General features: G+C 44.5%; 1 protein-coding gene across 6 annotated transcripts in view; it reads right to left on the reverse strand.

The window, feature by feature from the left end:
• Positions 1–15,712, reverse strand: part of LOC121286718 (receptor-type tyrosine-protein phosphatase delta-like) — a 471,126-nt gene that overhangs the window by 191,347 nt on the left and 264,067 nt on the right. For 4 of the 6 annotated variants that reach the window (XM_041203734.1, XM_041203737.1, XM_041203731.1 and 1 more), the window contains 2 exons: positions 10,396–10,413; positions 4,259–4,369 (listed from right to left, as the gene is read on the reverse strand). In XM_041203734.1, the coding sequence (XP_041059668.1) occupies positions 4,259–4,369; positions 10,396–10,413 (129 nt within the window). The remainder of the gene's footprint in view (positions 1–4,258; positions 4,370–10,395; positions 10,414–15,712) is intronic. The other 2 variants (XM_041203736.1, XM_041203735.1) reach the window with 1 other exon arrangement.

Here is a 15,712-nt window from a genome sequence, read left to right on the forward strand (position 1 = left end):
CTGTCATCTGTTCCCAGACTAAGATACTTTTGGATGTCTCGTCTGTTTTAGTTATTAGAGTATAAGCCTCCTGAGGCTGCAAAGAAGCCAAGAGGATGCATTCATTTCACCTAGATTTGTCTCCCGTCAGGGACTGATAATCCACAGGCAGGTTCTTTAGAAGGTTCCCTGTCATGGGTAAGCCCATCTGATACCAACTACAGAAATCACTAATGGGTCTCAATTGCTTCCTGTTGCCCCTGGAGATGCTTATGATTTGAGTTACACAATGCAATGCTGCTGCTTCCAACCTCTCTATTAATATATCCTTCTCCGGCTATCAGAAGACACTGAATAAATACTTGGCACTTAGTCTCGTTTAAAATGACAACACAAGTTAGGGAGAAATACTATACATGTCCAGGCAGCGTGCTTTATTTAACAATCTCTTGAAAATCTCTTAAAGCGGTTGCGATGGGTTGGTTACAACACATATTCCAGTTACGATGACCAGGAAGGCTTTGGAAATAGTTCAGAAAAAGTTCATTTTTGTAGCAACTTTATAACAGTCTCATTTGGGATCAGCTGAACTGGATCAAGATAGAACCTAAGGTCACGGTCTCTCTGCACTACATTGAACATTGTCTGATTTTTAGGAGTCAAGAGATTTCTCTAAACTGTACACTGTTTTAGTATGCATGAGAAAAATACCAGATTTTGCCATCAGCCCTTTTCAGGATCTTGGCCTAACTGTTGGCTTTGATAGTAGATTCAACAATTCCCAGTTGATAGTTATGCTGTCATTTCTGGAAGGATCTGGGCAGACAATTGATAGTTTAGAGTCTGACAGAATTTGAGATTTACACAAATTTGTGAAAAATTACTTAGGGCACAATATTTAATCCTTTTCCATTCCTCTGCAATCAGTAATCACTGGGTCAAAGTCCAAATGATATAAAACAATTTTAAATCGTTGAGAACCAACAATATTTTTAAATCGTTTGGAAAATCCACTGGCCTTTTCTTCCATTCCAGCATTTGAGGCAAGAGTTTGTCAGCCATTTTGTGTTCTTACACATTGTCCCATAATATGTTTTTCTGGAACATTACTTGAGAATTTTTTTGAATATAAATTTCCTTGAAAATATAATACAACACTAAATATTTAAATAGCTGTTAAATTTGAAGTTACAACATTCTGTACACTCAAGAAAAATGAATGGATGGCCTTAACTATTAATGGCCTTCAGTGAGAGGAGTCATTATTCCATGGGCTAGATTTCAGATATGATGGGATCAGGCTAAGGTTATTACAGACATGGGTAAAATAAATGGGAATTAGTTATTCCAAATTAATGCACACTTTATACATTGGAATTCCCTCTTTGAACAGATGTGACCAGGCTGGAATGGATAGAGATCCAGTGAGATTTGGGACCTTTTAATTCCCGTCCTTATACATCAACTCTCTTAAATTGAGCTCAAACACATTCTGCTATGACAAGGTACATGAAAAGCTGAATTAGCTCCTTCCCTCACTGACTACAGTTTATAACCTATCTTCAGGTAGAACAGGGGCGTATATCACATGATTTGAATGGGTTTGAAAAATCTTGGCCAACAGACTGAGTTACCAGCAGGTACTCCTACTATAACGGATGGTCCAATGTTGCAATTGTAACAGTGTACTCCCATGATGCCAGCCGGCCCTTCTGTTAGATGCATCAAGTGGGTCCCAACACACTTGTTGCTAAATTGGACAGTGTCACGATGAAAGAATATTTTTTAACGTCCCTTCCTGCCTTTATATCTCACAATCTAGTAGCTATTTGATTCTGGCCAAAATAAACAATAGCACCCGGGTTTGTTTATTGAGGGCTTTGCACACACCCTATGAAAATCCATTGAAGGCTGCAGATAAAAAGGGAATGTCACATGACCATTTCTGTCCAAGTTCATGTATTAGCTCAATTTTTCAATCAAATAGAACTAGCATCGTGACATCGCTTGGGTCACCCAAGTGAGTTTTAACTGTGATAAAAACAAAAAAATTGCGGATGCTGGAAATCCAAAACAAAAACAGCATTACCTGGAAAAACTCAGCAGGTTTGGCAGCATCGGCGGAGAAGAAAAGAGTTGACGTTTCGAGTCTTCATGACCCTTCGACAGAACTGTCGAAGGGTCATGAAGACTCGAAACGTCAACTCTTTACTTCCCCGCCGATGCTGCCAAACTTGCTGAGTTTTTCCAGGTAATTCTGTTTTTGTTTTGAGTTTTAACTGTGCTGTGTAACTTGGGTGACTGAGTGAGATCAGCTATTCTGCTAAGTTTGATCAAATAGCTCATCCTTTTGATTCCCTCGTTTTTCGAATTCCCCTTTGAGTTTTTAGGTGATGTTTGTTTGAAATAACTCTTGCTGTCAGGGTGGATTACATCATGGTGCTAGGAGCGACTAACTACAGAATCCTTCAGGTCTTCTAAAATGGGAGTCTGTCATTGTTCTGCCATATTGAAATAGATTGCCAGCTGTGATTAAATGTATTCTGCTGCTCTTGCCCTTTTAGGTATTAGTGGTCACGGATTTGGGAGGTGCTGTTGAAGGAGGTTTGGAAGTTTCATCATATGACTTGCCCCCCGAGCTCCGTTCATTAATCGGCTGACACACCCATCCATGTGACTTATTGTCTTCCTACGCCAATCAGAAAGCAAACAGACTCATTAACCAATTGGATGATGCTTGACTGTCAGCCAAGCAGTCTTTTCTTTCCCCATTTTCAATATTTTTATACCTGGTAAAGAGAAATGTTCAAATAAAATGGCCAGAAAAGACCAATCTTTCTTAATGTCCCAATGATTTTTCTCCAGGGTTGCAAGCAACAGCGTCTTGGAAATTGACCTTCAATTCCTGGAGACTTCAGGCTAATCCTAGAGGGTTGGCAACCCTATATTGGAGTATGCAAAATGAAGGTGCCATCTTGCCTGGTTCATTTTGCTCTTCTCCCTTCCTAAGGAGTGTACCTCTAATTAAACAAGCTCAATTTCCAATCTTTAACATTTATTTTGAGCTATTTCTCTCACATATACGAATTTTAGGAATAAGTACTGAGAGCTGAAGGACTTCAAATGATTTATTTTTGTGAAAAGCTGTTTCCATCTCCAGTCTGCTCAGTAAATTGATCACAGTCAACTGTTCAACTGAATTCAATGTACCTGAGTCAGGGAGAGAGTTCAAATCATTATCCAGCATCTCCTGCTGGGAGAATATATGTTTATTATAATTCATTTGTTAGAAGAGATTCAGGATTTTAACTAATTGGGCATGTCCTTGCTGGCCTGACTGGGCCTCACCCTGCAATCCTCATCCTGCCACTTCAAATAAAGTGTATGGAATAAGCAGGAGATGTGGTTTCAGTGAAGCCCTTTTCAGGAAGACAGTGGGGCCAAATGTCAGACACAAACTGGTCAAAAAAAAAGTCTTACTTAGGGTGGGGCCTTTTCTGAATTGTTTGTTTCGATGTGGGCATACAGGCTCCAAATTTTGGAAGCCAATATGAACTCAGTCAGCATACAAATGAGAAAAGACAGGTTAATGTTATGGGTGTGATCCCTCGGTCAGAGTCTAGTTGGGCCTCTGACGAAGGCGATTGACCTGGGGATGAGAATAAGGGTGATTTTGGCAAATGCTTGGTGACCTGCTGTGGGTTTCCAGAAATTCTAGTTGCTCCTTGTGTGTTGCAACTTGTTCTTAGTCTTCAACTGGTCAGTTTCTATCGGTACATTTTGCAAGGATACTCTCCTGTTGTGGAGTTCAGCTGAACTTGTGATATCTTCCAGTGATTAAGATCAGGGGTGGGGTGGGGGCCTCTGGTGTTGGTGTCTGACTCTCAGAGCAACACCATTCAGGCATGCTGATACCTGCACTTGATTCACCAACCTTATGGAACATGGTTCTCTGTCAGGAGAGCAACATTGAAAAACAGACGATGGTACAATGAGCTGCTTGTTTTTTTTAATATTGAAGAAAAAAGTCAAAAATAGAAAATGAATTCTTCTGGGACAAGTATAACCTGCCATTAAGGCTGGGAAAATTCCTCCCAGGAAATCTGATGGATTTTCCCAAGAGTTTCAATATAAGAATCCAACTTAACAGGAATATACGCCCCTGTGCTGAACTGCTTTAATGGAAAACAAACACTCAGGAACTAGAAGATCATAGAAGTTGTGCTAGAGGCCCAGCACCCTTTAGTGAGAGGGTGTTGAGTAATCAGCCGCTCCCTACCTCTCACGTAAAGATTAGCAGGAGGAGAATACCGCACCCCGGCGTTGTTCGATGCCACGCACTCGTATTTCCCCTGGTCGGTTTCTTCGCTGTTCTCAATCTGCAGAGCACCTGTCAGGAGACAAACGGCAGCGGGGGGAATTAAAATCCTGGGAATTCTCACTTACTGCATGCAGAAATGGCTGTATTTCCCCATTGACTTTCCCTCATTCCCCGGTTCGGATTGCCAATCCTGATCTGTCACAAGCCTTGAGACCTGCTCACCCAAGTGCAGGGTGCTGCTCACTAGATAAACAGCTGGTCAAGAACATGAGAACAGGTGAGTTTCTTAATCCGGGATCTCTTCAGAAATGCCATGGGACCTCTTTTCAGCTGTGATTTTTCACAGGAGCTTCCTCCTTCCCCAACCCAGGATACTCTGAAGAGTGTGCCTACCTGCCTGAGACAGTGAATGCCAATCGCCAATGCTGCAAAACTCAATGGTGTCCACACACACAGATCAAATGTTCCAAAATGTGTGCACCCTAGTCAGCTCTAGTGCTGCAGAGAAAAGGGTGGGAAATAATTCTGCTTAAAATTAATGCATTTTAACCTCGCTCTGACTCCCAACGCCATGCCAACAGTTAGCAATTACAGACAATTTGTGAAAGAAGATGTAGATTTGGATTCTTATAGTGTGGAGAGATCAGCAACTGGCCCCTGAACCATCTGCCATGGCATAATCAACAGGGCACAGATTGTTATGAATACAGTGCATGCCTGCTAAAGGAGGCCGATCCATTTAACAGGGACCAGCTAAGGTTATAATCCACAAATTGCTTGGTGCTTCAGAATGGAACAGAAAACATTCTGTGACTGCACTTGCATTAAGAGACGTCATGATGTATAACTAGTGTGGGCATCTTATAGGGTACCCAGCTCAAACCTTGGAGGGCAGGAGCCAGAAGTTTGCTTTCAAAGCAGGCTCTGACACTAGCTATGTTGGCCCTCGCTTCTTACTCAGTGGTAAAGGACAAGCCTTTAACAAGAGGCATTGTGTACTAACCCAGCTTGGCATATTCTAAGCCCTATTCTCAACTTTTCTGTAACCCCACTTTAACGATTGCTGCAAATTCTGCCAATCACACAGCCACAATCTCTTGGTACTAATTAAATCCTGAGGGAGGTGTAAGGTGAAGGGAATATAATACCGATCACTGAAAAAGGAATAAGGCTACTGAATGTGGTTTAGATTGAAGACTGTTTAAATTTTTATTATCATACTCCAATTAGATGAGAAATTTGTCTGGATCTGCATTTAACATAAATCGCTATACGCAGGAGGAGACAGAAATGTGTAAAAAAAACTTCAACATTTACAAAGCTAACCAAATATAATTTTCCACAATCTGGATGAGGTATTAGTTCTCTGATCTCGGTCCTATCATTTCTGATTGAATGTTCAGTCCTTCACGTTGTCACCCCCTGATGCATGCAGTTCACTGTAACCTTGGCACCAGCAGCTTCGAACCCTGGCCCATGCACTCAGGCATGTCTGGGGGGTGGGGGTGTGTGTGAGGGGTTGTGTGGGAGCAGGCTGGTTCCCGATTGGCACCCCTGGTTGGGGACACACCATTTTACGTGGGCGGGCCAATTAAGGCCCGCCCAGCGTGACGTCCACCAGGAAGTGCTATGCGCTCCCTGTGCGGGTAGGGAGGGATTCCCTGAGCTGGGAGTGGGCTCTTTTGCGCAAGCGTGTAAAAGAGCGCACAGATCTCCCTGAGACAAAGTGCTGCCTCAGGGAGGTCAGCTCAGTTTGAAATTGTCAATAAAAAAGGGGGAAAAAAATTACTGACATGTCCACTCATGTGCCACTGTCACATGAGCTGGGTCATGTCAATTTCTTTTATTTAAACATTTTATAAAAATTTTAATACCCTCATGAACCCTCATCCCGCCCGTGGATGAGATTGCAATGTTTTGTCAGAAGCCCGCCAGGGCTCCCGGCCTGCCAGCCAACCTTAAGGTTGAATGGGCAGGTCCATTAATCATGTTAATTACTTTTTTAATGGCCTTAGTAGGCCTTTGACAATTTGGTGGGCGCGCAGCTGCCGAACTGAAAATCTAAATGACTCGGGGAGACATCGGGACGCATGCCCGATGTCACCCCGCGTCATTTTACGCATCGGCGAGCGGACCTCACACCGCAACCCCCCCCACCGCCCTGGTCACCAAACAGAAGATTCTGCCCTATGTCCCTAAAATGAAAAATAGTAGACAAAATTTTTTTTAAAGCTTCTTTATGAGGAACTTCCAGGACTTTCCCTCCAATTTTCATCCCTTCTTTTCCCAATGTTGGTTGCTGGATTACAACTTGTCAGGTCTCATTGTCTATCCAAATGGCCATCCTTCATAACTGAGGCCACACGACCAGACCATTCAATCATGCAGGGGCTTCACAGTCGAGCCCCTCGCCTGGTGCCCATCTATGCACAGCTTTCTGGAGTTGAATCCAAGTTGACTTTTCCCTTTCTTCTTTTTTCCTCCAGGGATGTTGTCATTAGCAGTATTGACCCAGCCTATCAACTGGCAGAAGCCAGGGCTCAACCCCAGCCTAGATCTTGGCTGGTCTCTGCTGATCAGCAACTCTTGGTCCGAAGCTTCAGGATGATCACTTTGCTAATGGGCTGGACGCTCAATCCTGGGTCTCACCATAGTGTCTAATTGTGGGGGTGGTGGCCATTATGTACACAGGGCATATTAGGGGAACTCATCCACACAAAGGCCTGGAAATTTGGGATTGATGTAATGTCATTATGAGGCAGCACAAGGGCCAGGGGAAAGCCTTGCCAAACAATTGCTCACTCCTTCCTGCATTTTGGGGTTTTTCAATAGCTTGCTCTGACGGAGGCTATCAGGGGATAGAATTGATTCATGATATCACATGAGCATCTGCACAAAACCTCCGCATCCAGCCTGCCTCCTACTAGTGCACTGGAAACTTAAAACACTGCATGATGAAGGGACACTGTTATCAGCATTAACCCTTTAAACACACTGAACCTGTGAACGAAGGAAGGAACTACTCACAGGATGCAACTACACTGTAACTGTTCACCAAGAAAATGCAAAGAAACCAACAAAAGACCACCTGGAACAAGAGACAAGATTTTTCAGGTGGCGGAGTTTCCCATCCCAGCACCTGAAGAGTCAACAGGGAACCCAACCCTGCCAATAACGACAGGCCTGCAGCCTTTTAACAAACGCTCCAAGGAGTGTTGATTGGCTGAAGGCGGGACTTCTGCCCCTTACTTGGGCAGAACTCTAATCTGATTGGCCAGAAGCTCTGTAGTCCCAGGAGCAGTGGTGGTAGCCGTGGCTAGGACTGGGACCACAAGTGGTCCATAGATTCTAAGTCCCAGAGACCGGGACCAGGTAAGTGTAGAATGGGGTCTCATGACAGAGAAGGGGTGGGGAGAGGGAGGTGAGGGTCTTGATGGAGAGGCTGGGGGGGCGGGGGGGAGGGGAGGAGGAGGGAGCATCCATAGACCTTGTGGAGGGAAGTGGGGATGCCCAATGTGGAAAGGGAGGGAGGCAACACTGCCCCCACACCCACCCTTCCTGCTTGAGGCCTGGCTAGACATCTCCACATCCTTGAACTCCTCCCACCAGCCTCAAATTGAAACAGGGAGGGAAGCCCTTAAGTGGCCAATAGTTGGCCCTCTCCGCCTGCAAACCCACCAGCGGGGAACAGTAAAATTCTGCCCAAAGAAACAATCACCTTTGTGGGAAAAGAAATCACCCAATAAAGATAGGAGAAAGAGAAAGAGCGAAGAATGGGGAATCAAATTGCGGTGGAGGATAGTGAGAGCCCATTTGATTGGTGACAAGATGAACCATAACAATCATTTTCTCTTAATTTGTCACTTATTGGATTGAACTATTAATTGAAAGGGTTCAAAATCCTCTTAAAATACCTGCAAAATACCTATCTAAACAATCTAACGCCCTCAAGTACATCCATTTGATGTTCCTTGCTTCACTCTCTCAAGTGAACAGTCATTAGAATCCATTTATGAAATTGGCAATACCCTATTGGGAGGAGAAAATGACCAAGTGCTTTAGTCTGCATCCAAAATTCCCCTTACCTCCCCAAATATCCCTTCTTCCTTCATTCCTGCAACTTTCTTTCCTTTGTTCCTTTTCTTAGTGATTTGGGTGAGATGAATGAATGGTAAACCTTGGGTGCAAACCCCATTTCCAGCACAATGAGGCTCAATGTTGGGGCAGTGTCAGTAAGGTTGCAGCAACAGCCATGCCAAAGGCTTATGACCCTCTCCTTCATGAGTCCCAGGGGCCAGGCAGGGAACAACTCATAACATCTGCACAACATGCAGGCATGAGAAATTTATAATAGTCAATGGCTTGATAAAGAAGAAGCTTAAGAAATTGGCACCAAGCACATTTCAATCAGCTTCTGATGGTCCAGCGAATCAGAGAACAGCCCAGTGTTATCCACACTGGAAAGATATTGAGAACAGCATAAAAGTATTACGCTGACTCTCAAGAATAATGTGGAATCCTGAACAGCAACATGGAGGATCCTGCTAAATTGCTCCACACAGGAAGGAGTTTACACTCTCATCAAACAGAGCCAGTATGCAATCTCGAGTTCCAGCTCTAGGTGATTCACTTAGGCTGGAGGTTGATATGTCTCTGCTGTAATGGTGGCAGAGGTTATGAATGAAGGCAGCAGGAGGCAGCAAGAAATAGAATCTCCAGACTAGCCAAATTTCAGCCAATTTCATTAATCTTAGGAAATGCAACAAGTTCAATCTCACCTCTGATGCGCTTACTCATTCTTTCTCCTTGGCCCCCTTACCTCCCTACCCCAAAGATGCAGACTTGTACTGGACTTGGACATGTACTGGGGTACCGTTTCTGAGATGTCGGTTACTCTCCACTGCCTCGTCATGTGTGAGGTTTTTGATCATGGGGAACATTATTGCTGAGCCTGATCCTGTCTTTGCCCCACTTTCACAAACCCATCTCATCTTCCAGCAGTGTCACTGACTAGCAAATCAGGGATAGAAAGCCAGGCAGAAGGACAGAAGCTAATTGTGGCATCACACTTGTTGCTGCCCTGGCTGAATTGGAGCTAGCCTGTGCAACTGATGTATGGGGGAATGAGGTGGAGCCTCCAAATACCCACTTACAATGGACATGTTTGAAGATTAGGCAGTGAAGGAGCTGGGTAGACAAGGGTGATTTCTATAGTCAGTTTTCTTTTGAGTAATATAACTGTGAAATTAGAACACAAGGCTGGATATGCAGACATTAAAAACATAGTACCATACATATCTAACTTCGGAATAATCTACAGTATGTGAGTTATTGACATTATAAATAGATTCTGCCACCTTGTTAACATACAAAGCAAAGACCTTCACATCACTGGATTTAATAAAAATCATTTAAAGAACAAACCAAAAACATAATTTCTTTTTTTTTGATCAACAAGTTTGCTGGTTACACAAAACATTTCGGCAACGGCACTCTCAAGTTATCATGTTTGAGTGCCCTGTCTTGATGCGAAGCCACACAGAGCTGTAAAGCATTTCCCTTGGAGCACGGGCCATCTTGTCTTCCGCGAGGGGCTGTCTACAATTTTAAACATTAAAACTGCTGCCAAAAATGTTCCTTGAGCTGGTTCTGCGGAGGCCAAGGCCACCTTGGTAGAGAGCCCTCAATGTAATTGCAATTACACAGCAAGGTCCTCCAAAAATAAATAAATTAGTTAACTAAATAAATGACACGGCTTAAAAAATTAAAAGGAGAGAGAAGCTTTCTGGGGGGTGGGGTGGGCAGACACAGAGACAAATATGGAGCTGTGACTGACTTTATGACACACAAAGCTATGATATGCTTTCAGTTAAAGCATATCAAATAGAGAGAAATCTTGCTCAATTTAATATAAGTTTAAAAAAAACACAAAGGACAAACTGCGACAAAATACCAGACATAAATTAAAAAAAAACTTTTTCTTTTGTTTAAACAGAAAATGAAACGATCAGAAAGAAAATGAAAAGGGTAAGTAACCAAAACGAAAAGAAAATCAAAAGAAAAGGTGAAAGCTCACCGACTTCCATCATTCTTACCTCGTATTGGAGTACCACCTGCGAGGATAATATGAATGCAAATAAGATTAAAAAGAAGAGCCGTTAGTTGAAGAAGACAGGCCGCGGGCTTTTGCAGCAGAAGCAGATTTTAGAAGATAAGATTTCAGACGTATAAACACTTCACTCTTTTTAAACTGCTGGTGGACCTCCAGTTAAAGGAAGACTGCCCTATCAGGGCAGGTGCCACACCTGAGGGGAATGCAGAGCTTCCCGTTTCCATAGCAACACGGTCCCCAAAGCTTGGTCCGCAGTCGGATGGTTGCCCACGAGACGTTCATGGCAAGGTAACTGTCGCCTGGGTGATTCATTTAAGTGGGCAGGGGTGTAGGGTGCAACACTGCTGGCTGGTGTGAGACACTTCACCTGGTTTGTGCCAGAGGGGACACACAGCAATTCAAGGGTTTGGGATCAGACTCAACACTGAAAATACTGAATTTCTCCCTTTCTATTTATTGAAGCATTTTCCCCATCTCTTCAAAAAGCTTACTCGTTCTGGCATTTGGACTGTGCACCAATTACTGGTAATCGCCTAAACGAGCAACCTTTTGCTTTGTGTGAAGTGGGGTTGGAGGGGCAGTGGGGGGGGGGGGGGGGGGGGGGGTGGTTTTTTGGGGGGGGGGGGGCGGTGGTGGGCACTGGTTGGTCAATGCAGCTGAGCCTGTTTGGGCCCATTGAAGAATGGGACATAATTACCAGGAGGCACAAAAGATGGAGGGTTTGACTGACGATCGATGTGCTTCTGGTCTGAGGTTACCACCGATGTCACTCAGGAACTAGCCACTAGAGGGCAGATGGGGGAACCCAGGGCAAATTTACCCAATGGGCATGTGAGGGAAGTGTGAGGCCTCCACTCCAGATGTGGAAGGAATAAGGGCAGGTCTGTTTCTTTCTGCTATCCAGCTGACTATTTTGGTGAAATGGCATAATTTGACATGAGCTTCCAATTTTAACACAGGCCTGATCTATTTATATTCTTTTGGTTGAATGTCAGCACATTTCCAAACAAGTTACACAGTTACTTAAACCCTAGCTTAACCTGGTGGAAGTAGGGATTCCTATCTTCCAGGACTAGTCTGGAATTTTCAGGAATTGAAGGTCAATCCCAGGACATTCTTGCAAGCAATCCTGGAGAAAAATCATGGAAGTATATACATTAAAATATGTGATTATTAGTTACAAAAATATTGGAGATGGGGAAAAAAAGCTGCTTGATTCACAATCATCCGATTGGGTAAGAGCTTTTTTTGTTTTGAATTGGCATGGGAAAGCCGAGAGATTGGTTGTCCTGGGTAACCAATGGCGATAGGCTGGGGGCGGGGTACTTGGAGGGAGGAACTCATGTGCTAAAAGCTCCACTAACACATTCCAATCAGAGTCAGCAAACCTAAGCTCAAGTCAAAGTTTTATAGGACTCGGATCCCCCTCCCCGTTTTTGGGAAGTCTTCCGATTCTCACACACTTTTGCTCTTGCGCCGGGAGCTTACACTTCAGGGGCAGTTGAACTGTCAACCAGCAAGACACTGGCTTTGCAATCCCAATTCTGGCATCTGTGACTGACAGTGTAAGCGTTTCGCTTGTAAAGTCTCCAAAAATAGTCCATTGTATTTTCAGCTGTACACGTAACAAAAAGTACTATGAGCCTAGAGATTCACTCTAGCGTGAATCTGGGTCAGGTGTGCGCCCCTAGGCTCAGATCCCTCCTGGGGCAGTCTCCCACACATGCATTTCATGTCTCACTGACAGAATGCTCCAGCTCTAACTGCAACACTCCTCACCCAAATATACCTCGGAATGTGCAAAAAGATCGGGGATTCAAAAGCATCCGAGTTAATTTCCAGGGGTAGTGAGGTTATAGGGAAAGAGCAGGGAAGCAAGACTAATTGGACAGCTATTTTTAAAGAGCTGGCATCAGCATGATGGGCTGAATAGCTTTCTGTGCTGTAAATGTCTATGATTAAGATTCAGCTAATGTGGGCACTTGCACCCACATTAACTCCAGAAGTTGAGGTCCCATGGATCAGTTTGATCTATATTCAAATAATGTAAGCTGGGATCAGCACCAGCCCTCCTCACCACCACTCAATGGATCATGATCAGATACCATGCAAAAACTATCCGATTAGGCAAATCCGAATTTGCTCCGGTTGGATATTTAGAACATTTTTCAGAAGTCACAACATTTTATTTGACTCCTCTTTAAGAGTGTGGCACAATCTTCCTTTAAAAGGTGGCAGGTCCTCTGGCTACCAGCAAAGTGGCACAATTTCAGGCAACATTTTACCACATTCCTAAAATCCGGCACATCCAAACGCTTGGAGTCTTGGATACTAAGTTCCAATGGTTCACGGAATTTGATTGTTCGGCAGCCATTTTGGAAGGTGGATGGATCTCTGCCTACACATCGGGGGCACCTCCCAGCAGCCCCCTTCTATCCATGCCACTGCTCACCAGTTTCCCTTTCCTCCTCAGTGTGGTTGGCAGGACTCTGCATCTCTGAAGACCAAGATTACCAGTGATCTCTGATGACCTGACAGATGATAGCGGGGAAGGGGTGGTTCACAACAACCTTTCCCGAAAATAAGTACCCTGGATGCCCCAAAGCCTAGTTTTCCTGCAGTATATTTATAGGCTTCCCCTGCTCCCATCCCAATATGGGGTTTTCAACCACAAGGCTATATCTCTCACCGAAACACTATGACACAAAATTCTAATCTGAGTTAAAGGATGTTTAAGGCCTCACTTCCAAGCACAACATATTCTCTCTTCACAAGGACAACCCCTACCAAATTTCTCGGTTCAAAGGGCAGCCAAAATAAATACTTATGGTATTTTTTGAAAAAAAATATAACTTTTGTGCTCAGCATGGTGTGGGGGTGTCAGCATTGGGATACAGAATACGTTCATTTTTCAGGCACCTCGGTACCAGCACCAATCCAATGGCAGGTGCTGCACAGTCAGGTTCAGAGTGAAGCTCCCTCTCCTCTGCCTCCGCATTGTGTCTCAGCCCCAATCTCAACATGAACACACCCCCCAGTGTACCAACTTATGGTGTTCCTTTCCTTCTCTGGGTAATTTTCCCTTTTTTTGAAGGGTGCGGGGTATGGCGATTGTGGTTCCAGTAGTTCACCTTAAATAACCATTATTGGTGAGTGAATCTAGACGACGATGGCTAACAAGTCATTTGACTGCAAAAGGCATCACTGCAGATCCCATCCTTGCCAAACATCCACACATAACATCCAGTTCTAAAACTAGCCATGTTATTATTCCAAGCAAGAATGGCAACTTAGTCCTCAAGCAGGGGCACTTTTGTGAGCTCACCAAGGCATTTGGGTCTATTTTAAGTTCACAAAAAAAGTCTCATAAGCAATGGGCCATGTTACCACCAGTAGATTAGCCCAAGGGGATACCAACTGGATAACAGTCAAATACAGGATGTTATATTCTACACTAACATCACTTCCTATCAGTTGAAGAAAGGAAACACAGCAACACCCAACTTCAACATCAAAGTAAAATAAAGTAAAATAAAATATATAGATAAAGGGGAAACCATCCCTTTCCAAAAGTGTCGGATTTAAAGTTGCTACTAATTTCAGAATGTGCCAAACTGCCGCCTGAAACTGTGTTGAGCTTCTAAAGGGAGTGGGGGTGTTAATCCGTGAGGGTTATTAGGGAACAGTTACAGTTAATAAAGCAGGTTGTTAGGTATTAGGAGAGCACCTATATGTGATGGTGTGGGCACTGGGTGCTATGATTAATTCAAGGGGAGGGAGGGGGTGAAGAGGAAAGGGCAGTCAGAATATACCTTTAAGAGTGTTCCACGGTTTATGATCTAACAGAAGCTTTGCAAACCAGAAGGAGTTTCACATCCAATACAAGAAGTAGATCCTGAATGGAAATAACTGGCTGCCGTGCCTCTGACTCCAGGATCAACCAGTCCTACATGTTTCATTGTGAAGGGCTGCTGAACATTCCCATCCCTCTCAGTTCTGACCGTTTCCACGGAACCCTCCTGCCTTTTCCCACATTAAACGCTTTCCTAAATGGGTACAGGGTATCCCATGGTGAGTGAAAGGAAGGGTGAGGAGTGGGTCCAGGGCAATAGGAAGGAGGACAATGGGCAAGGAGTTGTGTGATAGGAAGGAGAGCTGCGGGGGAGGGGTGGGCATTCAGAGTGGTGGGAGAGATGAAGGGCAGGAAGTGAAGAGAGGGACAGGTTAAATTCCTCTCCTGGCTACAGATTTGAGGAATACCCTGTATTATTTAAACCTTTATAGTTCAAACAGGGGTTTCCTCAGTGCACGATCCCAAACAGGGAATTTTTCAGGTCATTAGCTGGAGACCTGCATTAAAAATAGCCAGGATCCCTGCTGGTGAATACAGCCCTCATGTGCTTCAATCGTCAGCTCCTGGCCTTCACAGGTAACCGGCTTTTGATTCAAGACAGGGTGGAATTTCTTAAAGAGTTTCCTTTCCTCACGATATTGGGGAAGGCCCTGTTATTTAAAACTCCAAATATATTAAAGTAATGTAGAACCACACCCTCTCTCAATGGTGAAGGCCCAAAACAGGCTTTTCAGGTTAGGGTGACCATATGTCCCCATTTCCTAAGGGCAGTCCTTGGGTGCAGCACTCTGTCTCTGGACAAGCAATATCCCCAGGAGAATTCCTGGTTCACACAACTCATCCTCAGATGAACAGCTCTAACAACCACATGGCTTTAAAACAGACTCCTGAGCTGCCCTGCGGCCGGCCAATAGAGTGAGTGGGGCTGAGCAGCAGGCTCTGATTGGTGGGAAGGATGTCAATCTCCTGTTTTCAACCAGTAGAAGGTGTGGACTTGCCCAAGAGACTTTAATTTATGCAGAAATCACACTTGATGCCCGAAGTACGCATGCACCACACCAAGTCCCTTCTAGTCCCCGGGTGGTGTGCAGTTTTTCTGTGAAATTTCGCGGAAGAGAAAGTAGCTGCTGGCAGCCTCTAGGAACTGGGCTAATGAGCAACGGCTGGAGTTGGGCCTTGTGGTATGTTCCAGGAACCGGATCATAGCACGTTCCATGGCCTCAGGTGGCATGGGTGAGTGTCGACTTGCGTCCTCCCCCACCTCCACACCCACCCAGCCGCCCCCCCCAACCTCTCGAGTTCAGTTTAGAAAACATGGTCAACCCTGGTTAACGCACAGCCTGGGCAGTGAGTGAGGCCAGGAGAGGACTCACAGGCAGCAGAGCGGAGCAGGCCAAGTAAGAATGCTGTCGGCCCTCAGAACATTTTGTTTTAAAGAGGATACATA

Source organism: Carcharodon carcharias, chromosome 14 (assembly GCF_017639515.1).
Source record: "Carcharodon carcharias isolate sCarCar2 chromosome 14, sCarCar2.pri, whole genome shotgun sequence".
Lineage (NCBI taxonomy): Eukaryota > Metazoa > Chordata > Chondrichthyes > Lamniformes > Lamnidae > Carcharodon > Carcharodon carcharias.